General features: G+C 37.9%; 3 protein-coding genes across 5 annotated transcripts; 2 read left to right on the top strand and 1 right to left on the bottom strand.

Annotated features, from left to right (window-relative positions):
• Positions 1–1,271: 1,271 nt before the first annotated feature.
• Positions 1,272–24,234, top strand: LOC141351384 (polymeric immunoglobulin receptor-like). Its single transcript, XM_073858046.1, has 6 exons — positions 1,272–1,374; positions 8,100–8,348; positions 11,363–11,636; positions 23,454–23,506; positions 23,596–23,899; positions 24,004–24,234. The coding sequence occupies exons 1-6, from the start codon at positions 1,272–1,274 to the stop codon at positions 24,086–24,088; spliced, it is 1,068 nt and encodes a 355-aa protein (XP_073714147.1). The 3' UTR covers positions 24,089–24,234.
• On the top strand, positions 11,647–21,379 carry LOC129455338 (uncharacterized). 3 transcript variants are annotated; one of them, XM_073872753.1, is made up of 7 exons: positions 11,647–12,022; positions 13,454–14,062; positions 15,366–15,482; positions 16,086–16,193; positions 16,603–16,710; positions 16,950–17,207; positions 19,140–21,379. In XM_073872753.1, the coding sequence occupies exons 1-7, from the start codon at positions 11,939–11,941 to the stop codon at positions 20,199–20,201; spliced, it is 2,346 nt and encodes a 781-aa protein (XP_073728854.1). In that variant the 5' UTR covers positions 11,647–11,938; the 3' UTR covers positions 20,202–21,379. The 3 variants fall into 3 exon arrangements, with proteins under 3 accessions (XP_073728854.1, XP_073728856.1, XP_073728855.1); XM_073872755.1 differs by lacking the exon at positions 15,366–15,482; XM_073872754.1 differs by lacking the exon at positions 16,086–16,193.
• On the bottom strand, positions 21,455–23,185 carry LOC129455339 (uncharacterized). The gene is made up of 2 exons (XM_055220052.2): positions 22,309–23,185; positions 21,455–21,894 (listed from the first exon to the last, which is right to left on the bottom strand). The coding sequence occupies exons 1-2, from the start codon at positions 23,137–23,139 to the stop codon at positions 21,568–21,570; spliced, it is 1,158 nt and encodes a 385-aa protein (XP_055076027.2). The 5' UTR covers positions 23,140–23,185; the 3' UTR covers positions 21,455–21,567.
• Positions 24,235–25,767: the final 1,533 nt, after the last annotated feature.

Here is a 25,767-nt window from a genome sequence, read left to right as displayed (position 1 = left end):
GCATACCTCTCTCAACATCACAACAGCATCATGAATGGGCTAATGAAACAAGCTAAAGTGCGCTTTGTTTTGCGCCATTCAAAGCCTACCATCGGCACCTAAATAGACTATGGAACCTGATAATTTTACACAAATAGACTTAATAATGAAAAAAAGAACAAGAAAAAATACAACCTACCTACACAACCCCTGCTGTGCTCCTACAAGTCTCGAAATGCTTCCTAAGAGAAGACGATCACAGCTTCCGGCTATCAAACGGCAAAACTTTATGCAACTGCTGCAACGCTTGCTCCAACTAGGCTATGAGAAGCATCAACAAAGGTCACACTGTCACAGTGGCGGTAGGGTTGCCAACTGTCCCAGATTGGCCGGGACGTCCCGTATTTTAAGCCTAATTTATTTGTCCCGTACGGGACATTTTTGGGGCTTCTGATTCACATACTGTAAGTGTGTTTTAATTTATGTTTTTGATGTTGACCCTGTAAGACGACCACATCTTATAGAACCTATGTTAGTTTAGTTTGTCGCAAGATTAAAATGATGGGGATAACATTTTATTTACCTTTAGTGCAGGAGTCGCAAGTGTTTAGTTCAAAAGTAGCCTTACTGTGTTAAAAGTAGGCTACCTGCTGTAAATGATCAAACTATTAATAAACCTACCATGTATGTTCCCAAGGCATAAGTTATAAATTGTAATTTATAATAAATTAATATTTTAATTAGGAGATTAGCTATCATTTTGACAAATGGCTTAAATACACTGTATACAAAACCATTTACGCACTGCTGCGACAGGCCACACTTTGTCCCGTATTTCAGAGTGAGAAAGTTGGCAACCCTAAGTGGCGGTGACGTGATGGGTCAAATGTCATATCATTGTTGCACGCCAGGGCTGAAAATAAGCCCCGCTCCGGGTACCAACCACAAACAGCTGAAAACATGGATTTGCAAAAAATGCATGAGGTGAAATGTTTCTCATGAAAAATGTAAATGATATCGCAAAAAGTGCATAAAGTAAAAATATAAGATTATGACATTTCTAAGTTATTATGCATTATGTTTATCAGCATGTTTGGAAACTATTGTTACAAGCAACTAAAGATGAGAGATGCAGGAAGTGAGAGGTGTTATAAATGTCTAACACATTGTGAGTAGACAATGTAATGACAGATGACCTCCTTCAGTTCTGTCTTCTTTAGTTTCATTTGTAATTTATTATACACAAGTGAATCTGGTGCATTAACAAACAACCAATGAAAATCCACACTGATATGATAAAGATACTGAAGATACTGAGAAATGAAACATCACAGGTGTTTGGTATGCGGACAGTCAGTTTGAAGTTCATTCTGGTCATTCTTTGGCTTATTACAGGTACAGTAGGTCTTTAATTTGATTTACTCATATGTGTTGTTGAAATGTTTCCTGCGGTGTGAGCTGCTATCAGTGCCGGCGCCAGCCCAGGGCTGATTAAGGGGGCGATCACATGAATGCATAAAATTCTACCAGCTAGAAATACATATAGCTGTGGTACGTTCCTTAAGTTTAACACATTATAAACAAATATCTTGGTAATACAACCACAAAAACAGCAGCAAAAATGAGCAACATACAGAGCACTGAACAATCTTACAAAAAAAACACATACCTGCATATTAGCACAACACTGCTTATTTGGAGCTCAGATCCAGAGATAATGGCAGTTGCTGTTAAAAATTAGTTAAGTAAGCAATAAGGTATGAGAGCCTGAGCTGTATCGTGAATAAATTAAGTAACGGCTCAAGGGCGTTGTTAGGCACCACGCGATGCGGAGTGCCTGCAACCCCTTCAGCCGTTACTTATTCACGATACAGCACTTGCCTCGAGTACCTTATTGCTTTTCTAAAACGGTTACCACGCAATATTAAAGTAAAAAAAATTATTAGTGCAACTTTCATGAAGTTAAATCAATAAAAGCATTCCTTCCGCTAGAAAGGTCTAAAGCAGGGGTCTTCAACTACTCTTCTTCGGGGGCCAGATTTTAAAATTATAAATATGAAGCGGGCCAAACTTTTACCCATATTTCTACATTTTATTTTGGTACCTTTTTTTATAGTTAAAAAACATGCATTTTCAAAAAAGATGCACACTTCTTGTATCCAGTGTGTTGGCTTTAAATTACTGAAAACTCATATTTTCTTTTTTAATATTTAAAAACAATTGCAATTGTTTAACATGTAAGAGCCAAATGTTAACAGTACAAGTGTAAAAGATCAACACTCTAAAACATATTTTGTTTATAACTGTTTAACTTTAATTAATTGTTACAACTGTCAAGTATTCACAACATATAGCCATTCTTCTCCTAATGACCTAAACTGCACTACATGTTCTATTTTTTTTATACTTTATAGACATATGGGCTAAACAGCCGTTCTATTTTACATTACATGCAGATAAAACTGTAGGGAGTTTGCCCCCTAGTGGCAGTTGTAATAAAATTGCAGTTTAATCGTAAATCTGTCATGGGAGAGAAGCTCAATCCAGCGCAAGAACCTTAAATCTTACGAATATATTTATAGTTAAAGGATAATTCCGGTATTTGGTATCAACGAACACCACAAAGCACTCGGTGAGTAGCAAAGTTTTGAAAATTAACGTTGAGTGTTGTTTTAATGACATGCTTGTGCATGGCCCTTGACTTCCATTCTGAAAGAAGTCAAGAGATGCTTCTAAACGAGTCAAAAAGTCAAGACACGACCCATTGTCAAAATTTTAGTGTCCATCACTGTAGTTCATCCAAAACAAACCAGAAATGAGACTCAAAGTGTTAAATACCGGAATTATCCTTTAATAATTTACTTACCAGTAATTAATCGTTTTTAAAGTATTCAAGTGTTACCAATAAAGCGAAATTTTTACTTTGCACACAGTTTTGATTGGAACACACTGAAATACATCACTTCCGGTCGGTGCGTTACATGTAGTTGCATACGTTTATTTCCTTTAATGCATCCAAAGCTCGAATTGGATCGGATAATTATGCACCAGATGGTTTGCACCCCACGCAGCCCTCATTTGTCATGTACAGTGGAAAGGTAAAAGTAACCACGCTAAATTTAAACCAGACTATGGCCATTTCTTAATCTGAAGGCTGCAGCCTCCGGAGGTCGCATTTCCAGGCTGCCTACGTTATTAGGTCTTTTTTCAGAATTTTAACAATTATAAAGTTGACTATTATTTTTAGTTACTCGTAAATTGTTGTATTATGCTTATGATTTGTAAATGTAATGCTCAGTTAATTTAAACTTAAAGGCATACTCCATCGTTTTGTCATATTAAACTATGTTGTTACCTTAACTAAGAAGAGTTGATACATACCTCTATCATCTTAGTGCGTGCACGTAGCGCTGTGGCGCGCGGCAACACTTTGTTAGCACTTAGCTTACCCCAATTCATTCAATGGTACCAAACAGAGATGAAGTTAGAAATGACCAAACACATCAATGTTTTCCCTATTTAAAACAAGTACAGTGGCAAGAAAAAGTATGTGAACCCCTAGGAATGAACTGGTTTTCTACTGTGATTTGCCATAAAATGTGATCTGATCCTCATCTAGGTCACAACAATAAACAAACACGATGTGCATAAGCTCACAAGACAAATAATTCCAGTTTCTTGTGTCTTTTTTGGAAACACCCAGTGCTGGAGGAAAATGTAAGTGAGCCCATGGACTAATTACTTTATTGAAAGCTTTTTTGTCAGAAGCCGGCAAACTGGAGTCCAACTAATAAAATGAGTTTAAATGTGTGGTTTAGTGCAACTTTGATTGATATTAAGACACTCACACATTTTAAGATTGCTGTCCTTAAGAAGCATCAGCTCTTCTGAACCATGCTCTTATAAAGATATCTGATCAAGAGATGTTGCACTCCATAAGGCTGAAAAGGGATACAAAACTATCTCAAAATGTTTAGTCCTCCATCAGTCTACACTTAGACAAATTGTCTATAAATGGAGACAGTTAAATACTGTAGCTACCCTTCCTAGAAGTGGGAGCACAGTCAAGATGACTCCTAAGACACCAAGTAGAATACTTAATGAAGTAAAGAAGAACCAACGAGTAACAGCTAAAGGCTTGAAGACATCATTGGAACGGGCACACAGCTCTGTCTTTGGACAGGCACGGTGTATATCACAGTACACCACGGAGGAAGCCGCTGCTCTCCCAAAAAACATTGCTGTGACCCTGAAGTTTCCAAAAGAGCACCTTGGCAAACCCCAGTGCTACTGGGAAAATATTTTATGAATTGATGAAACAAAAGTTGATTTTTTTGGGAAAAATGTTATGGCGCAAAATGGGCACAGCTTACCAACATCAAAACATCATCCCAACAGTGAAGTATGGTGAGGGAACATCATGATTTGGGCTTGCTTTGCTGCCTCATGGCCTGGACCACTTGCCATCATCGAGGGTAAAATGAATTATTAAGTTTAAAAAAAATTGGTTACACTTTATTTTAAGGCGTCACTGTTACATTGTAATTATATATTTAAGTACCAAGTAATAATCATCAACAACAACATGTATTTACTGTAGGGTTGGGGTTAGGAATAGGGTTTGGTTTAGGATTAGTTGCATGTAATTATGCATATTTAACTGTTATTACTATAATAATTACATGTAACATATGTAACAAAGACACCGTAAAATAAAGTGTTACCAAAAAATCCTACAGGATAATGTCAGGGTGGCTGTCAACCAGTTGAAGCTCAGTAGAAGTTAGTTGATGCAACAGGACAATGACCTTAAGCATTGTAGTAAATCCACTACAGACTGGCTTAAGAAAAACAAAATGCACCATTTGGAGTGGCCTAGTCAAAGCCCAGACCTTAACCTGTGGAATGACCTCAAGAGAGCGGTTCACACCAGACATCATACAAATTTGTCCGAGTTAAAGAGGTTTTGTAAAGGGGAATGAGCAAAAATTGTTTCTGAACGATGCGCAGGTCTGATTCAGAACTACTGAAAGCTCTTGCTTGAAGTATTTGCTGCCAAATGAGGCTCAACAAGCTGTTAAATCCAAGGGTTTACTTACATTTTCCTCCAGCACTATGAATGTTTAATGGGGGTTCTCAAAAAAAGACACAAGAAACTAGAATTATTTGTGTGTTGTCACCTTATGCACATCGTGTTTGTCTATTGTTGTGACCTAGATGAGGATCAGATCACATTTTATGGCAAATCACAGAAGAAAACCAGTTTATTACTAGGGGTTCACATACTTTTTCTTGCCACTGTATATAAGCGAGTTTTACGATCAAATATGATGGCACAAAATAAAACGTGGCGCTTTTAAAAGCAGATCAAAAAGCAACCTGATCTCACGAATTTCCGTGGCATAGTCACGGAATTTTGTGCTCATTTTTCTGTGGCTTTCTCACGGATCTCCGCATTTTTCCGTGGCCCTGCTATGGACTGTCTTTTTCCGTGGCATTCTCACGGATTTGTTACTCAACTGTTTTGTCCTATTTTCTTACCATTTTCGCTTCAGTTTAGGGTTAGATTTACATGAAATGACACCCCTACGCAAACCCAACTCTAACCCCAATGCCAGGCAACAATTGTTTAAAGTTTAGAAAATATAAAAGAATAAATCAGAAAAATAGTATAAACCAATATTTAAAGTGACATACTAACGCAAACACCAAATCTAACCCTAAACCGAAGCGGAAATGGTTTGAAAATAGGAAAAAGCAGTCCAGCAACCAATCCGTGAGAATGCCACGGAAAAAGACAGTCCATAGAAGGGCCACAGAAAAATGCGGAGATCCGTGAGAATGCCACGGAAATTCGTGAGATCATGTTGTTAAAAAGGGTAACTATAGTGTATGGTGGAATAGCACTTTTGGGAGTACTTCGACTCGCCTGAAAAATCCGCTCCCCTTCTCTGTCATGACCTGATCTCTCTATTTCTTGTCCTATCCGAGTTTGAGAGGTTAGGTTGTGACAGTACGTGTCTACCCTGAGAGAGTTGTGTGACATGCCCATCCGCGGTCCACGTTTCTCTCAGGGTTCGTGAATTGTTTCCCGCTCCCTTATGTTTGATTAGCTTCAGGTGTTTGTTGTTTAGATATCCCTATTTAATGTCCTTCTGTCCTGTCCTCCGTGCGTTGGTATTATTCTATGTTCCTTGCCAAAGTTCCTAGTGTAATTCCTGTTCCTAGTGTTTATTCCTGTTCCTAGTCTTATGTAAGTTTCTGTAGTTTAGTGTTTCCAGTGTTTAGGTTAATCCGTTTAGTTCTTGTGTTTGTCATTGTTATGTTTTACCCCCTCGTGGGTGTTTTGGTTTTATATATTAAATTATTCTTTATTTAAGTCTGCGTTGGGGTTTTCCTGTCTTCCCCGTGTACCGTGTCGTGACATTCTCCCTCTCATAATGAGAGGGAGAGTATTACTGCGGTTGAAGTACTCCCAAAAGTGCTATTCCATCATACATTATTGTTACCCTTTTTAACCTGCTTTTAAAAGCACCACGTTTTATTTTGTGCCATAGACTCTTTTTAGTTAAGGTTATAACATAGTTTAATATGACAAAACGATGGAGTATCACTTTAATGACATATGCAGTCTGCATATGCGACCTCTGGAGGCAGCAGCCTTCCGATTGAGAAACGGCCAAAGGTAACCGGCGGGCCAGATAAAAATGATTGGCAGGCCGCACTTGGCCCGTGGGCCGCCAGTTGACTAGCCCTGGTCTAAAGAGTCACCTGAAAACTACAGGTAGGCTTAGTTTTATCAGGGTTGGAGCTAAAATCTGTAGGACATCGGGACTCCAGGACCAACCTTGCCTACCCCTGCACTAGGCAAATGTGATTTTTAAATAGCACATTTTATCATTAAAATCCAATTCAACAATAATGGTGATCTGAGGGGGCGGGATAGTGCCGGTAAGGGGACGACATTTTATAGGTAAAGCTTTTTGTGTTGCAACAACCTTATGTGTAGGTAATGTGTTTTGAAGTGTGTATGAATGGTTTGAAGAGACCATATCAGCATTTTCTGCAGTAATTTGCATAAAGTATCACTGTAAAACCACCAGTGTTAAATTAACCCAGCAGGCACACGTAATAAGACATTGCAATTTGATGGAATATAGGTTCTGATGTCAGGTGACCAAAATTCTATGTCAGGACAATGTGTAATGTAAACTTCAGTTTGATTAAGAATATGATGACAAAAGATGTTGATATTTTGTTGGTAGTAAGTCAGGATTGTAAGCCACCAACACCCATCGCCACCAACAGCCATAATGTCAAATATGTCAGGACAATGTGTAATGTAAACTTCAGTTTGATTAAGAATATGATGACAAAAGATGTTGATATTTTGTTGGTAGTAAGTCAGGATTGTAAACCACCAACACCCATCGCCACCAACAGCCATAATGTCAAATCTTTATCTTTACATCTTTAACAACTTTATCAACATCTTCATACACTGATATTTTGGTTAGCTTTAAGTCATGTTTTTACGTAACCAAAACCCAATGCCTCCTAAACGTCATAAGATTGACACCAAATTGAAACATCATTAGATATTGTCATGGTCACCACCACTGTGGTTTCATCTGCTGGCCACTAGAAGCTTTTCTCCACATTACCTCAGGACTCCATTACAGCCCTTACGAAAATGAACCATGGTTTTACTACAGTTAAGTAGTAAAAACAGTGGTTTTGCTCATAGTAATCAATACACCAAAAAAACATGGTTACTACACTTTTACCACAAAAAACATGGTTATTTTTCGTAAGGGAGTGATTACTACCACACCTGGCTGTTACTCATTACCTGGACTATTTAAACCCTATTCACAGACACATTCTTTGCAAAGTATTGTTAGTTGAAACATATCAAGTGTTTATTTCTGTTTACTTTGTTTTCCGGTTTATGATCAGTGCCTGAATTTTGGACTATTCTGAGCTTGTGTTTTTCCCTTGTCATCCTTGTTTGCACTGTTTATTGGATTGCTTACCTGTGTATGATGAATTACGTTTTGTTGATACCCTTTGTGTCTTGGAGCAGTCCATTACAGCTGTTGATATTTGTTGGTATTAAGTCAGGATCATTATAGAACCAGAGGCCAGGGAGGAGCTGGAAGCCAGGGTGGTGTCGGATGTGACAGGAATTAGGGCAAAGCTGAAGACCAGGGTGGTACTGATGGCCACAGGAACCAGGGCAGAGACAGAGGACAGGGGTCAAGTTAGAGAGCATAATGAGTTTGGGAATGGCCATCTTGGCAAGGGCAGAGAGCATATGGAGCTCTGGAGTGGCCGTCTTGGCAAGGGAAGAGAGTCTAGGGAGCTTGGTAATGGCTATCTTGGCAAGGTCAGAGAGTCTAGGCCTAGGGAATGTGGGAATGCTATCTTAAGGACCAGGGAACAAATGAAAATAAGAATCAGCCATCTTGTCTATGACAAGAAGCTCATGTTACTGTGTCCCAAACTAACAGAACACTTGCATGTACACTTTCAGTATATGACTAGTAAACTACTAGTTAACTAAAAGTATAGTAAAAGAATACTTGCAAGTATACCTGCAGCACACAATAAGTAACTTACTAGTTTACTAAGAGTACACTAACACAACACTTGCATGTACACTTTCAGTATGAGTACACTAGTTAACTAAAAGTTTACACTGTAAAAAATACTTTGCTGCCTTAAAATGTTTTGTTAAATCAACTCAGATTTAAAAGTCATGTCAACAAAGGTGAGTTGTCACAACTTATAAAATATAGTTGAGTCAACTTAATTTTATAAGTTATAACCACTCACCTGTAGTTATAACAACTGATCTCTAGTCAAGATAAATAACAGTAAGTTGAAATGACTTGTAAATCTGGGTTGATTCAACAAAAAATGTTAAGGCAGCAAAGTATTTTTTACAGTGTAGTAAAAGAATACTTGCAAGTATACCTGCAGCACAAAATTAATAACCTACTAGTTTACTAACACTAAAGATTCTCCATAAAGATAATATACATTTGTACACTAGATATACTTTCAAAATTTACTTAAAATATACTGTTTCTAAATGATGCCAAATAATGTATTTTTTAAATATGCTGTCAGTGCATTATTATAATGATAACTTTAACAGATAAAGTATATCTAAAATAAACTTTAAAATAAGTTCAAATTAGTATACTTTAAAAATTGCACAGAACTTTAACTCCAATTATATATTTTTTTAAAGTATACTTTTAGAAAATTTACTAAATTATAATTATTTTGAAATATGTTAAAAGTTTAATTATAAGCATATATGTAAGCATACTTTCAATATATTCAAAGATGGTACATTTCTTTCTAAGTATACTATTTGTAATGTACTATTGCAAAGTTAAATATACTTGAAATACAATAAAGTATATTTATTTTTCACCTGGGCTAATCATATGGCTTTTTGCAGCTTTCCTGTAGACCTGTTTGAGTCGCGACTCACTCTGATCTTTAACCCGGATCTTTAAATTAACTCATGAGTCGCGAGCCTCTAGTGTCATTTACCCGGATCAGTTGAGTCCTACTACATTTCAATGTAAAACCATAAACAGCGCCACCACACACACAAACCTCTTTCAACATTATTGATGAGACTTCGCTCGAACTACAGATCCACTCGTAACCGGCTGATCTGCGCGAATTGACCCGAGATTCTCACTCAGAGCCGGAAACATTGCAGACTCGAGAGACCCGCGGATCCGCGAATTGACCCGAGATTCTCACTCAGAGCCGAAAACATTGCAAACTCGAGAGACCCGCGGATCCGCGAATTGACCCGAGATTCTCACTCAGAGCCGAAAACATTGCAAACTCGAGAGACCCGCGGATCCGCGAATTGACCCGAGATTCTCACTCAGAGCCGGAAACATTGCAAACTCGAGAGATCTGCGAATCTGCTCTGACTCGAGAATCTTTCAACTCGTAACCGGCTGATCCGTAACCGGCTTATCAGCGTGAACTGTCTCTCCGCCTCTGGGGGCTGCATAAGCAGGACACAGTTTTTTTCTATATTATTATGCTATTATTATTAGGCCTATTTTTTTAAATGGTCGACCATACACACCAAACCTAAAACCTATATAAGCATGTTATCTCAGAAGTGAAAGGCTTTTGTTGTGGATTTGCTTTTGATGAGACTTCAGCCGGTTAATGGATCTGTAGAGCAAGTCCAATGGTCTGCGAGTCTGCAATGTTTCCGGCTCTGAGAATCTCGAGTCACGTGGATCAGCCGGTTACAAGTGGGTCTGTACTGAGTTTCCTTGGCGATTTAGCAATACTGACTCAAGTGATTCAAGTGACTCACACAACCCGGATCACTTTAGTGAGTGACTCACAATAACCTGGATCCTTAAAAGGAGTCAAGTTTGCCAGGCCTACTTTCCTGATGTAGCTTACGTTGTTGCATTTTTACTTTATACTTTTAAGTATATGTCAGTAAACAAGTATAGGCCAAATATACTTAGACATTTCGGTCAGTATAGGTCAAGTATACTTTAGTACAACTTAAGTATAGTTCTGAGAAGTATAAAGTACATTTTAGAGAAGTACATAAAAAGTAAACTGAAAGTATACTTTCTTATTTTGAGTTTAAAAGAAGTATACTTATAGCACACTTGAATAAACTTCTTTTTCGTAAGGGATTCCATAAACGTAAATCCAGAAACGGGCATGGTCATACACAGATAAATAACCCAACACTAGTAAGTGAGCAGACAAGCCCTTACGAAAATTAACAATGGTTTTACTACAGTCTAAACCAAAAAGCACGGTTAGTGTAGTAAAACCATGGTTTTGCTGATAGTAATAAATACACCAAAAAACTATGGTTGCACTTTAACTACAATAAAACCATGTAAAATTTTTGTAAGGGAGGACACAACAGGAACATAACAGTAATCAAGTAAACAGGACAATGGCAAAAACATGGTTCACACTCAGAATTGCAGACAAACTAAATAAGAATTTAGCAGTGAGTGATTGTGCTAACAGGGTATAAATAGGCTAGATAATGAATAAACAGGTAAGTGTGACAATGATTTGTCCAGAGTGGTGAATCTGAAGTCCTGAGGGCAAAGGCAGCAGAGACTCACAGAACGAGACACAACGAATATCGTAACAACTACATTTTCACTTTTCTTTAACAATAAAGCACTCAGATCATGTACAATTTCTATCTTTATTTTTATATTCGTATCTATATTTATTGCTAAAAATAGGCAAAAATGTCAACAGACAGGCATCTAAATCATTCAATCATAAATGTTTAAAAAACCTGTTTAGGTAAATTTGTAAAAGTTATTTTGTTTATGATTTATAGGTGATGAGTGTAGGACAGTAACTGTTCAGACTGGTGGATCTGATATTATTCCATGTCTATATGAAAGTATATACACCCAACACAAGAAATACTGCTGCTATCATTCATTAGGATTTTACCAATCATGTTATTTTCTGGTATATGCAAATGAAACCAAAGGAGACGTGTCAGTAATTGATCATCCTGATCAGAGTTTATTTACTGTCACTATGAGAGACCTGCAGGAGCAAAACACTGGAACTTACTGGTGTGCTGTGGAAATTGAAGGAGGCCTGTACCGAGCCCCTAAGGTGACATTGGAGTAAAAAAATCTAAAGTTTAGTTTCATGTGCTCACGTGAAACTTTCATGTGCTCACGTGAAACCTTCATGTGCAGATTTTTTTTTTAAAGTTTAGTTTCACGTGCCCACGTGAAACTTTCATGTGCTCACGTGAAACTTTCATGTGCTCACGCAAAACCTTAATGTGCAGATTTTTTTATTAAAGTTTAGTTTCATGTGCTCACGTGAAACTTTCATGTGCTCACGTGAAACCCATTTCGCGCTGTTATGAACACTCAGCGGCACCGCAGCAACGATGGCGGCTAAAGATGAGTTGGAAACGTTCCTTAGAAGTCGAAATATACCAGACAATGTGATAGTTAAACTGAAAGATGATAAGGTAAGTTATCTTGCTGTGAATTCATTGTATGTTATTGTAACTTTAGTCTAGTCTCACGCATTCACCGTGAGACAAACACATTTCAGTCAGTTCAAACGCCATACCTTGTGTTTCTCACGCTGAGAAGTAATAGATAAATTGTCCTATTATATACAATTAATGGATGATTCGCAGGCATAAAGGGGAGTTCTGTCGAGTTCATCTGCTTTAAGTTATTTATGTGTTCTTAACTTTACGCGCCGATAAGCAGGTGACATCAGAGTACCGCGAGAAGTCTTGCGGAGGAGGCTATTTTCAAAGCGCTCTCGCGTTACTCTGATGTCATAATTTGTCGTTGCTTGCAGCGCCGCATGAAGTCGTACACGCCTATTAATGCATCCTAAAGCCAGACAATCAGAAAGAAATCAAAATGTGTTGTTTCTTGTTAAATAAACTTACAATATCGCGCTTGCCAGCACGTTCGTTACTAACATGCTTTTATCGGAGTGGAAGTTGGAAGAGCAAGATTTGATGAATGGGGTAGATATATCTGTATGTGTACATATGCCCAAGTAAAAAGGTTCACTTTCATAATCTACTTAAAGTGCTCTATTTTCATGTACTAATTTTGTACTTAATACAGCCTACATTTTTGTGTACTTTAGTACATATATTTGAATTAAATATTCTAAAATGTCTTTTAAAAAATGTATTTGGGTACAATTTGTAGTAAATTTGAATCCATCTTGTATAAAGAGGGGCACAGTTTACTACAAGTGGTACCGGTATACATTTTTGTAATACTACATAGATGTATGTTAAACGCACATTTCAATTCCTTTCATATTCATGACATCTCAAAATAGCACAGATAAGGACACTTAGGTTTTTTAAGATTGTTTTAAGTACTAAAGAAGGATTTTTGTTATATTATGGTCAAAACTATTGTGTGAAAATAGAGCACTTTAAAGGGATAGTTTACCCAAAAATAAAAAAATATGTTATCATCTACTCTCATGTTGTTACAAACCTGTATTCATTTCTTTGTTCTGAAGAACACAAAGGAATATATTTTGAGGAATGTTTGTAACCAAACCTTTAATGAGCCCCATTCACTTCAATACTAGGAAAAAATAATACAATGGAAGTGAATGGGGTTCATTAATGGTTTGTTTACAATACAATAGGTATAATTAAACTGTTAGTAAAAACTTGAGAATTGGGCCAAGAGGGACACTGCTGCAAATACCCTCTCACCTTACATATAATCTTACTCCAAACTTTTGGTAAAACTTGAGAGCCCTGCTGTTGCCAAGACAAGCCTACTACTACATTTAGACTATAAGCAATACTAACTAGCCCACTTTTGCTAGCTCTCCCTGGTGTTAAGTTAATAGCCTGTGCTGACCTAATTTTTTGTAATCTTTTTGCCTTTTCCCATGCATTTTTCAGATCGACATGAATGTCATAGATTTAATGGCGGATGAAGAGCTGGGTCAATATATTGATAGATATGGAGACCGACTTGCTCTACGAGCATTTTGTCGGCAAAGAACTTTGAAGAACAACAGTGGGACAGTGAAGTCAGCTCTGATGCACAGGGTTCGAGAAAAAATAGAAGGAAGAACCTCCACCAACAGCGACACAGCTGTGGGTAGACCTATCGGCAATAAATATGCCGTGAAAGACACTCGGCGGGTCGAAATGGGATGGCTTCACATTCAGAAGGGTGAGTGTCACCAGGTCCGAACCAAAGGTGGAGGTGGAACACGCCACCTGTCTGTGCAGAAAACGATAACTGTGGCAGAGCTGCTAGAGATAGGCAAAGATTTATTCTTCCCAGAAGGACACTCTTCCAAAGGACCTATTGGGAATTTTGATTTTGACATTCGTGATTTCAGCCAGAAGTCACTACCTCTTGATTGCACCATAAACCAGCTGTATGAGAAGACCAAGCTGCGAATGCTTCGTATTTACACATGCTCCTGGGATAAAAACACCCCAATCATTCTCTCTGATGCATCTTCAGACTTTGAGCCCACCGATGCGAGGCCAGTGAAGGTAGGAACATTTCTCTTCAACTCGGTCTGTTTAAAAGCATATTGTGGCAAGCATTAAACACAAAATGGAGGACATGGAATTGAATTGAATGAAAACTTGATTTATGTCTCTGGGTATGTCTGTGTTTATGCACTATTAGACACTATTAGACAACTACAGCCATGTATGTAAACGGCGGACCCCTTTTCAACCAATGAATGTATATTCAATAAATCATATAGGTGGATGAGCTCACTGAGCTGCCACAAAATATATGAAAATATCCTCTGTAGGCCTGTGTCGCTAAACTTCTGCCTGGCCACCTGGTTGCACTTGAAGTCTTTATGAACTTTATCTCTCGGCTGCTATCTGGCCACACATGACATCTTCATGAAAATTTACCAAATTTTCTAAACAAAACTCCAAAATGTGTGTATTTTGCTTAAAGGAAAATTCTGGTCTTTAGCACTTTTTTAACCACTCGGTAAGTTGCACAGTTTTGAAAAAGAATGTTAATGGTTATTTTAAAGGGACAGTAAGTAGGATTTACCCCCATCTAGTGGTGAAATTGTATTTTACATTCAAATGAATATTGCTCTCTAGCGCCTCGCTTTTCCAAATGCTTGTTGCAACGACGGTAGCCGTTATGTAATCACTGATCTCCTTGTACGTTTCTGGTTCACGTGTTCTGAATGAAAACGCGTTGTGTAAGCACATTGGTAGGCTAGTGCTTTTTGTCCCTCTCTGCTATTACTGTTTAGTTTATCAATACGGCAGAACGACATGGAAGCCTTCTTGGACTTACCCGTTCAATGTAAGTAAAGAGAAGAAATTCTAAGCTTATAAAAGAAAGGTCAGATCATTGGCAGAGGTCATTTGAGACCAATGAGATCATATTTATGAATAAAGACATTGATTTTGATTAATAAAACACTTAAAACCCTACTTGCAGTCCCTTTAATGACATGTTTGTGCATGCCCGTAGCCAGCCATTGTGAATCAGTCAAAGACGATTTTAAAGGAGCGAAAAAGACAAGGCCAGACTTATTGTCAAAATTTTGGTGTCCACCACTCTAGTTCGTCCAAAACAAACCAGAAAAGAGACAAAGTGCTAAACATCAGTATTTTCTTTTAAAACCCAAAATATCTAAAGGAATGACAAGACTTTTGTCAGTGACTGTACATGTGGGCAGTGTATGCAAAGCTGTCTGGACATCCACCCATCCATTTATCCACTACTGTAAATGCCAACTCACTATGAGGTTAGAAAGAGTGTGCCGTGGTTGTACAATCCCATTATTTACTGATCTGCTGATTTTTGCAGAAGAAAGCCAGGTGCCGTTATCGCAGGAAGACTGAATCTACAAAAGAGGATCCCCTAGTGAAATCTTCTGATTCAGATGCAGGACCTACTGGCTCAGTCCAGGCAACTTATGAAAGGGTAAGCTACGGCCTGGCCACACATGACATCTTCATGAAAATTTACCACATTTTCTCAACAAAACTCCAAAAGTGTGTGTATTTTGCTTAAAGGAAATTCTGGTATTTAGCACTTTGAGTCTCTTTTCTGGTTTGTTTTGGATGAACTAGAGTGGTGGACACCGGGATTTTGGCAATAGGTCCTGTCTCTACTTTTTTTTAACTACTCGGTGAGTTGCACAGTTTTGAAAAATAATTTTAATGGTTGTTTTAATGACATGTTTGTGCATGCCCGTAGCCAGCCATTGTGAAGCAGTCAAAGACGATTATAAAGGAGTGAAAAAGTCAAGAAGAAACTTATTGTCAAAATTTTGGTTCTTCGAAAAACAAACCAGAAAAGAGACTCAAAGTGCTAAATACCGGAATTTTCTTTTAAAATCCAAAATATCTAAAGGAATGACAAGACTTTTGTCAGTAACTGTACATGTGGGCAGTGTATGCAAAGCTGTCTGGACATCCACCCATCCATTTATTCACTACTGTAAATGCCAACTCACTATGAGGTTAGAAAGAGTGTGCCGTGGTTGTACAATCCCATTATTTACTGATCTGCTGATTTTTGCAGAAGAAAACCAGGAGGACTGAAACTTCAAAAGAGGATCCTCTTGAGAAATCTTCTGATTCAGATTCAGATGCAGCACCTACTGGCTCAGTCCAGGCAACTCATGAAAGGGTAAGCTGCGGCCTGGACACACATGACATCTTTATGAAAATTTACCACATTTGCTCAACAAAACTCCAAAAGTGTGTGTATTTTGCTTAAAGGAAAATTCTGGTATTTGGCACTTTAAGTCTCTTTTCTGGTTTGTTTTGGATGAACTAGAGTGATGGACACCGAAATTTTGACAATAGGTCCTGTCTCGAGACTCAAAGTGCTAAATATCAGATTTAAAAAAAATATATATCTAAAGAGATGACTAAACATTTGTCAGTGACTGTACATGTAGGCAGTGTATGCAAAGCTGTCTGGACATCCACCCATCCATTAATCCACTACTGTAAATGCCAACTCACTATGAGGTTAGAAAGAGTGTGCCGTGGTTGTACAATCCCATTATTTGCTGATCTGCTGATTTTTGCAGAAGAAAACCAAGAGGACTGAAACTACAAAAGAGGATCCTCTAGAGAAATTTTCTGATTCAGATGCAGATGCAGCACCTACTGACTCAGTCCAGGCAACTCATGAAAGCGTAAGCTCCAGTAGATATAAGTCTTCATTTTTACTCAAATTTACCCAATCTGAGAAATGTTGTGCAGTCTTCAACAAATGCTGTGTAGTGCTCCTCCAATTACATTCTGTGTCAGAGATGGACCCCCCATAAAGACATGCTATGTTATGGTAGACATGAAAGTTTAAATCAGCTCATGCATTACGTGAGCTTATGTAATAATTCTGTGTTTGTTCTGTTTTTTCTTTGATTACCATCAGACTGGGGAACCAACAAGGCAATCAAGACCAGCCCCTTGTGAGATGAGCGACATAGAAGTCCTGCCTTCAGTTTCTAATGTGCTTGTGTCAAATGAACTTGGAGACCAGTGTCGTTATGAGGTGGATTCCCAAATTGCCCTTGCCATCAATGTGTCTCTTGAAGACTTTGAAGTACAGTTTGGAGGTATTTGTGCTGGTGATGGTGGTGATGACGACTCCACTCTTCTTTGGAATCCCTCTGACCTCCACAATATTCAGGTATAGTGTTACTTACCAAAAGTAGCCGTATAATAAGCACTGTGCGTCAGGCTTTGCCTCCCCCTCATTCATTAATACCGTTTAACGGGACACCTCGGCAGCCTTATCACTTACTTAACTCTCTCACTGCCATTAACGAGTTATCTCGTCAATTATGAGTTAATATTTACCTGGTTATAGCTGTATTATGGCTCATTAGCGGCTCCCTTGCTTTTTCTAATTTTTCAAATGGAAGTTATAAAATATTTTTAACAATTTCATATAGTCATTAAAGTGATAGTTCACCAAAAATGAAAATGATGTAATTAATGACTCACTCTCATATTGTTCCAAACTTGAAAGACCTCTGTTCATCTTCAGAAACACAGTTTAAGATGTTTTAGATTTAGTCCGAGAGCTTGTTGACCCTTTATTGAAAATGTATGTACGGTATACTGTCCATGTCCAGAAATGTAATAAAAACATCATCAAAGTAGTCCATGTGACATCAGTAGGTCAGTTAGAATGTTTTGAACTTTATTCAGCATTGTCTTTTTTTCCGATCTGTTTTGAATCCTGCGTTCCAGAGACTGCAGTGACGCTGTTGACGTAGACCTGCTGACGTGTTATCTGGTGCGCCCGAGCATCGTTTACTGTCTGATGGAGACACATGCTGTATTCAAGCTGTTCTACATTGTTTGTGTTTGGTATTGCTATATTTTTTGAAATTGTGCGTAAGTGTGCATGTCACGGATGTCCTAATCTCTCAGACTGTAAACGAAGCTCGGGGGGACCAGATAACACGTCAGCAGCGTCTACGTCAGCAGTGTCACTGCAGTCTTGGGAATGCGCATTTAAAACAGACTGGAAGAGAAGACAATGCTGAATAAAGTTGTAATTTTTGGAAATTATTTTCGATGCAAAATTTATTTTCGATGCTTCAAAAAATTCTACCCACTGATGTCACATGGACTACTTTGATGATGTTTTTATTACCTTTCTGGACATGGACAGTAAACTGTGCATAGATTTTCAATGGAGGATCAGCAAGCTCTTGGACTAAATCTAAAACATCTTAAACTGTGTTTCCAAAGATGAACGGAGGTCTTACGGGTACGTATGTAATGTGTGAATGACATAACTCTCATTTTTGGGTGAACTAACCCTTTAAGCTTCAAGCTGTCCCAACACATTACATTTAGTGAATATTAAACTGTATAATGAAGCATATGCCTGAGGCTAATAAAGATACAGATATTTCAACTGATTTCTTTTAAATGGTTCCAATATTTTTGCAACCCCAGGCAAATGTATTTGTAGTTCTGGTAAAAAAAATGGCCCTTTCAAGAAAAAAAAAGGTTGCAGATCCCTGCTCTTGGTGATAATTATCGTTTTTGCTATATGATAAATTGCTGTATTTGCTGTATGATAAACTATGTCATCATGGATTGTCAGTCATTAATTAATTTTCTGTTAGCAAACTAACTTATTTAAGCAATCAATACACCCTTTTACAGCCCACGTGATCAAATAGCCTGCGTGCGCATTTTGGCAACAGAAGTGGTTTTATTCCTCATTGGTTCTAACGTGTTAGCAACTCAGAAAGTTTATTAAAACAGTTTCCAAGCATCAAAATGTCTGGTTGTGGCATTTGGTTCCACTAATATAATATACTAATATACATATGTATCTGGCCACTTTATATTTGGTCATCTGCTAACATCTCCTATCCACTCCACTATAGTACACGGATCTGGTAGCTGTGTTGATAAAGTTGATAAGTCAACTTTTTAAAATAACTTTCTTTGTTTGTGTTGCTTCACTGTTGATTCTTGCCATCCTTCCGTTGCCAAACTGCGCGTGCATACGTTGCCACGTCATCATTGTGTACAAACAGTTAAAGGGTCTATAATCTCACCTAATTTTTTTCTTTTTTTTTTTTTTAAATTGCAGCATTCTACATTGAATGATGAACCTGCATCATCAAACGGTCTTACAGAATCACCAGATCAGTCTGAAAAAGAACTCCTGTATGTGAAATTAAGGCGAGTAAACATAGTTCATGACGTCCTTAATGTCTTCATGAAACCAAGAGTACTGAATGCTAATCTGAAAATGGAGTTAATAAATGAGAAAGCTGTGGACAGTGATGGTGTGTCAAGAGAGGTGTATTCCGCCTTCTGGGAACACTTCTTTGAACAATGTGAGGGGGAAGAAGAGAGAGTTCCCAGACTGCGACCAGACTATTCTGAGAAGGAATGGAAAGCAGTTGGAAAAGTCTGGTTGAAAGGATACCTGGACCACGGCATCATGCCCATCCGACTGTCCCCAGCTTTTGTTCTTGCCTGCTGCCAAGGAGTCGACTCAGTGGATGAAGAACTCTTGATGACGTCCTTTGCCAGATTCCTGTCAGTGACTGAGAGACTATCCATTGAAAAAGCATTGCAGGGCAGCATGGATGAAAGTGATGAGGAGGAATTACTTGACCTCTTCTCACGAATGGGCGCACACTGCCTGCCCAGTAAAGAGAACCTAAGGGCTACCATTGTAACAATGGCACACAAAGCTCTTCTTCAAGAGCCGAAATTTATAATTGATTGCTTCCATTCCAGTATTCACACTGCTTTGCCAACTCCCATAACCAAAAGCCGCCTAATGGAACTCTATGAGTCTAAAAAACCAACCAACAGGAAAGTGGCACAGATGATTAAACCGTCAAATGAAAGCTTAAGTGCACAGGAGCAGACAGCGCTCAACCACCTACTACGATATGTCAGAAGCATTGACCAAAAGAAGCTAGAAACCTTTTTGCGCTTCTGCACAGGGTCCACTGTGCTGTGCAAAGACAAAATTGAAGTAACTTTTAATAATTTGTGTGGTTTAAGTCGCAGGCCTGTTGCACACACTTGTGGAGCAGTACTTGAATTACCATGCACCTACAGCACATACCCTGAATTTCGAACAGAATTTGACTGTGTATTGTCTGGTGATTGTTTCACAATGGATATTGTGTAGAAGAAGTTACTTTTCTGCTAACCACGATCAATCTTTTCTCATTCACACATAAATGTTAATCTTTAAAGTGAATCTTAAAAAGGAGTTAAAACATGAGATAGCTGTTGCCAAACAATGTTTGTTATTGGGCTGTTATTATTGATGTAAGAAATGTCACAATTTTATTTTTTTGTTAATAATCATCAATGCTTGTTATGTAATGTATTAAGACATGAGTTTTTGCAGATTTGCATGTAGCAGTTAAATGGACTACATGCTGTTGCTGTAAATGGAAAATGTTTGGACCGTAATGGTATCCAGAGAGGTCTGCTGTCCTGTTGGGTGGGTTGTTGTTGTAATGGAAGTAAGAAATGTAAAGCTTTTACTTATTTTTTATTAAGCATCAATGCTTGTTATCTAATGTCCTGACACATGAGTTTTAGCATATTTGCAGGTAGAACGTAAATACACTACATGCTGTTGCTGTTCATAAAAACGTTTGGACAGTAATGGTGTCCAGAGAAGTCTGCTGTCCATTTTGTGTTTTTGTAATGGAAGTAGGGATGCCTAATCTATAGCAGAATAAAAGTTTTTGTTTACGTGTGTGTGTGTGTGTGTGTGTGTGTGTGTGTGTGTGTGTGTGTGTGTGTGTGTGAACTATGTATAATAACTTTGTATAGATAAATGCACACACATGCATGTATATATTTAAGAAATGTTTACATTTGTATATTTATGTATAATTTATATATAAATTCTTAATATATACATATGTTTTCTTAAAATTATACATGCATGTGTGCACATTTATATAAACATAATTATTATACACAGTTCACACACACATATAAACAAAAACTTTTGTTCTGATTAATCGTTATGCATCCCTAAATGTAAGTAAAAATGTTAAGCTTTTACTTATTTGTTTTTAATACAAGTTTTTGCAGATTTGCAGGTAGCACTTAAAATGCTGTTGCTGTTCATGAGAACGTTTGGACCGTGATTATTAAGATACATTTTTGTTATATTTATGTTATGCCTTTTCAGGGAAGCTTTTATTACCGTACAATACTGCAGAATATTGCATTTCACACATTCACATTTTAATGGCAAATACCAATGGCTGTTTTTGTTGAAGCCTCACATGGGAAACATACTCAAAATGTCCAATACTGTTAAATAAAAATTACAATTGTTCATTTATGTCATATCCTTTATTTATTTGGTGTGCTTGTGTCCATATTTCCCTGTTTATGATTGATGTGATGGCAAAGAAAAACATTTTCAATTGCCAAGATTCATTATACACATACTGTAACAGATGAATTAACAGCATCAGTAGACTATCACTGACTGGAGAACATTGGTGTGTTTCGTGTAGATAAAGTTAGAGAGTGGATCTGATTTCATTTCTCAAGTGCAGATACAAATCCAATGCTTGATAAGCATCAGCCGGAAGATGCAATTGGGATTCAACCATCAGGAAGTTGCAGATGTTGTAAATGTCTGTGTCACATGGCACTGTTGTTCGAAATGTGCAGCTACTCTGACAAAGCTGTAAATCTTCTCTTTCCACTGGGGAAATGCAGTCATCAGTTCTGTAGAGTTCAGGGAACATGTACATGACTCTGGGTCGACCACTGGGCACTTTGTCATTCTTTGATGGTCTGATGACATGGGAATCCCACACACAGGTAGTCTCGTCTAACTCATCCTGGAAAAAAGGTTAATTGGGAAGCAATTAAGTGATTTTTGCATTTTATTTAGGGCATCACAAAATATTAAACAAAAACTCGTAAATCACACTAAAATAATTACTGCATATATAAGCCTTAACAGTTTAACACCAACTTCTGTCACTAATAGGTTATCACAAAAACTGATTAGTATGCAGAAAGTCGTAGGTTACACAACATCCAGACACATGAAAAAATGATATGCTCTTGCCAATAGCATGATCAATCTATTTTGTTTCAGCAATCATAGGCAACATCACATTCATTTTACACATTCGCCGTGTGTTACTTGTAGACTTCGTACAACTGATTTTTTGTGACAGCCTATGTTTACAGTAATGTAGGTGCGTAACAATGTACGGTAATCAACTGTGAGTGTATGTGTAGCTTACCTGGATGATGCCCATGAAGCAGAATTGAATTAGACCTCTGTCCAAATACGCACCGTCGAACAAACCACGGTCCTTAAGATCAGCAAACAGACAAATGTAAAACTCCATTGATTCTCGCCTGAGGAAGCCCCACCAACTTTCTATCCTCTGATTGGCCGTGCTTGCCCCTTCAATGTAGCTGTCAATATCAGAGCCATCGTGAATGTTGCGACGGAGATAGCGCTGACAGTCTCTGACTTTACCATTCTCAGTGCCTCGGTCGCCTCGGACAATCCGTGGACAACCACCCAACCTTTCCACTGCCTCAATGTAGTAGCCACCAATAAGTTTTGGATCACTGCTGGTGGTAAATGCATTCATCCATATGATTTTCCGCGAAAATCCGTCAATGCAGCCATTTATGCAGATGCCAAAAGGCTTCAGTTTGTCGTAAGAGTCTAAGTGCCAAATGTAATTAGGCCCTTTAGCAAAGTAGTTTCGGCGACGAAGCCGTCTCCTCACTCTGAGATCAACACCCCTTGGATCTAGTTCTCGTAGAATTAATCGAACATCCTCTTTCCTTATGTTTATTCCACTCTCCTTGCATTTTGTGTACATCCACCTATATCCGTGGAGCTGACCAGATGTTTGTAACTGTTCATGAATGAAAGTAATTGCCTGATCCAAATCGCTGTACCCCTTGCGCCGGAACAGATTACAAGACTTTAAAATCCGTTTTAAATGTCGTATCGAAACCATATAATGGTGACGACTTGCAAGTAAAGCAGCAATGTCCTTATAATAAAGTCCTAGATTAAAATATAGCGCAACTAATTCCTGTAATGTAGTCATTTCTCTAGCTGTGATTGTCCCCAGTATGGCCACATCAATATACGACTTTCACGTGCGCATGCGCAAGTTTCGCGTGCTCACGTGAAACTATCACGTGGTCACGTGAAACTATCACGTGCTCACGCGAAACTTTTTCGATAGTTTCGCGTGAGCACGCGATAGTTTCGGGTGAGCACGTGATAGTTTCGCGTGAGCACGCGAAACTATCACGTGCTCACGCGAAACTATAGCGAAAGTTTCACGTGAGCACGCGATAGTTTCATGTGAGCACGCGAAACTAAACTTTATTTAATTTTTGCTCAATGTCCCCTTAGGGGCTCCGTAGGCCTGGATGTGATGGTGAAGATTTATATCACAATCCAATCAGGTATGAGATTTATTTTACACTTCATCATCAGATTGCTCTCGTTTCTAATAAATGTCAATGACAAATATCATCTGTCTGTGTGATGACAGCTCCTGATCTCTCTGTGATGTCCAGCAGTGTAACTGTAGATGAAGGTGGTAATATCAGTGTACAGTGTCTCTACACTTCTACATATAAGAATAAAGACAAACAGTGGTGCAGATATAAAGACAAGAGCTGTTACATAGTGGGAAGATCTGACACATTCCAGAATGCATCAGTTGAGATCAGTGATGATGGGAGAGGATCTTTGACTGTGGTGATGTCTGGACTGATGAAGAGTGATTCTGGCTGGTATTACTGTTCTGTAGGAGATCTACAGGCTCCTGTTCAACTCACAGTCACGAGAGACAAGTTAGTAGTGTATAAAAACATTTTATATAGTATATTGTCTGTCTGTCTTGTAGTTTAATAAAGATGAGTTGTGGTAAATTTTTCTGTTCTTTGTTTCTTTGCAGAAATACAACTCTCTCTAATGCAACATCAATTCGTAATGACAGCATTCATACACCAAACAGTGAAGAGCACGAAAATAAGTATTGAATTAAGACGTTTATTGCTTCATTTGATTAATATGTTAAACTTTGTACAATCAAAATATATGTATAATTGTATATTAAATATTATATTAAAAAGTATGCATATTATTATAATCATCATATTATCTAAGGAAAGTCACTCTGATTTATGGTAATTTATTACACGGCGCTCTGGAATGCTTGATTCTGATTGGTCAGTTGAGACATTTGCAGGTTCGTTCTTTTCAAATAATAACCGCTCCAAAATAATAACGCATAGCCGGTACTACTTGCACAAGTAAAATCGCTCCGCGCCAATAAAGATCAATAAAGATTACTGTCTGCTTGGCGCCATCTTGTGACAAACACTCGACAACCACGACAAGACACAGACAGCTTACTGAGACTGAACTTGACAAAATAGAGCATGACAGCTACGAAGCCATCACACAAAAAAATACAGAATGGGCATTAAAACTTCTCAAAGACTGGCTAAAAGAGAAAAAATGGAGACAGACAGGTATGAAGCAGAGGATCTTAATGAGGTATTACGATCATTTTATGCATCTGTGCAAAGTTTCGCGGAAGGATAAAAATGTTAATTTAAAACAAATATGCCAATAAAACGTTTCAAATTCATATTCATGTCCAGTTTTTTTTCTTATGTGGCAAGTAGCCGTGTAATAAGCGGGATAATGTAGAGGCAGCCGGTAGTTATTGGGAAATAAGCCCCTTCAGTGTGATACAAGACCCTCCGCTTCGCGTCGGGTCCTGATCACACTGTCGGGGCTTATTTCCCAATAACTACCGGCTGCCTCTACATTATCCCTTACATAAGGCATGGTTATTTATTAATACAGACAGTATGATCATCTGAAGATGTGGCTTCTACTCATTGTTCTGCTGCTGATTCTGGTTACTGTGATATCTGTAATACTGAGAAACAAACACAGTCAGTATTACATTACATTACATTCATGCAACCTACAGTGCATTCAATGAACACTTTATATCAGTATTTGTGTTGGCTGGAGTTGATTTTTGATTTCTGATATATTCTGTGATTCTTTGTATGTTTTAACAGTTTGTATTTATGTTTAAGTCTAACAGAGCAATAAAATACGTTTCCTTTTACTAACAGTGAGAAATATCAATCACATCTCAAACAAGAAAACAGATGAAGTTAGTGATGAAGTGAGTCTTTATTTGTTTATTTAGCAGATGTTTTAATCCAAAGTGATTCATCCTATAGTCGATCATATCAAAAGTGATGTTATAGTTACACAAGTGTCTGAAAACGTTTCATGTGTGACCGTAAAGTGAGAGACTGAAACAAATGTGTGTTTATTAACAGGACAACTCACTTAATTCATCCTCAGTAAATCCTGAATGTGATGTGATGTACAGTTCTGTCATTAAACTTCCCAAGACTGAAGCAGTAAGTGAATTCATAACAACAAACACAAACACAATGAATCTCTGATCTAAGTGCTTCAGTTTATGTTACAGCAGTGCTTCTCAAATAGTGGGGCGGGACCCCCAGGGGGGGCTCGAAGCGACACCGGGGAAAATATTTTTTTTTGCACCGTCACTTAAAAATATTACACCCCAATCACGCTGATAAGCCGCTTGAGTTTTTTATTATTATTTATTGATTATATTCAATTAAATTTTTCAGTATCAAATGGTCAAAAAATATTATAC

This window comes from Misgurnus anguillicaudatus, chromosome 2, assembly GCF_027580225.2.
Source record: "Misgurnus anguillicaudatus chromosome 2, ASM2758022v2, whole genome shotgun sequence".
NCBI classification, from domain to species: Eukaryota; Metazoa; Chordata; class Actinopteri; order Cypriniformes; family Cobitidae; genus Misgurnus; species Misgurnus anguillicaudatus.
Note: the sequence above shows the minus strand (reverse complement) of the source record. Positions and strands in the feature narration are given on the sequence as shown.

What these genes read in the sequence shown, in the direction of transcription:
- LOC141351384 (XM_073858046.1), top strand. Translation starts at nt 1,272, where the DNA reads ATGATAAAGATACTGAAGATACTGAGAAATGAAACATCACAGGTGTTT. An exon ending in CATTCTTTGGCTTATTACAG is followed by an intron (nt 1,375 to 8,099) that starts GTACAGTAGGTC and finishes GTTGGTATTAAG; the next exon opens with TCAGGATCATTATAGAACCA. An exon ending in TTATATCACAATCCAATCAG is followed by an intron (nt 23,507 to 23,595) that starts GTATGAGATTTA and finishes GTGTGATGACAG; the next exon opens with CTCCTGATCTCTCTGTGATG.
- LOC129455338 (XM_073872753.1), top strand. Translation starts at nt 11,939, where the DNA reads ATGGCGGCTAAAGATGAGTTGGAAACGTTCCTTAGAAGTCGAAATATA. An exon ending in TTAAACTGAAAGATGATAAG is followed by an intron (nt 12,023 to 13,453) that starts GTAAGTTATCTT and finishes TGCATTTTTCAG; the next exon opens with ATCGACATGAATGTCATAGA. An exon ending in TCCAGGCAACTTATGAAAGG is followed by an intron (nt 15,483 to 16,085) that starts GTAAGCTACGGC and finishes TGATTTTTGCAG; the next exon opens with AAGAAAACCAGGAGGACTGA.
- LOC129455339 (XM_055220052.2), bottom strand. Translation starts at nt 23,139, where the DNA reads ATGACTACATTACAGGAATTAGTTGCGCTATATTTTAATCTAGGACTT. An exon ending in GCTTCATGGGCATCATCCAG is followed by an intron (nt 21,895 to 22,308) that starts GTAAGCTACACA and finishes CCTTTTTTCCAG; the next exon opens with GATGAGTTAGACGAGACTAC.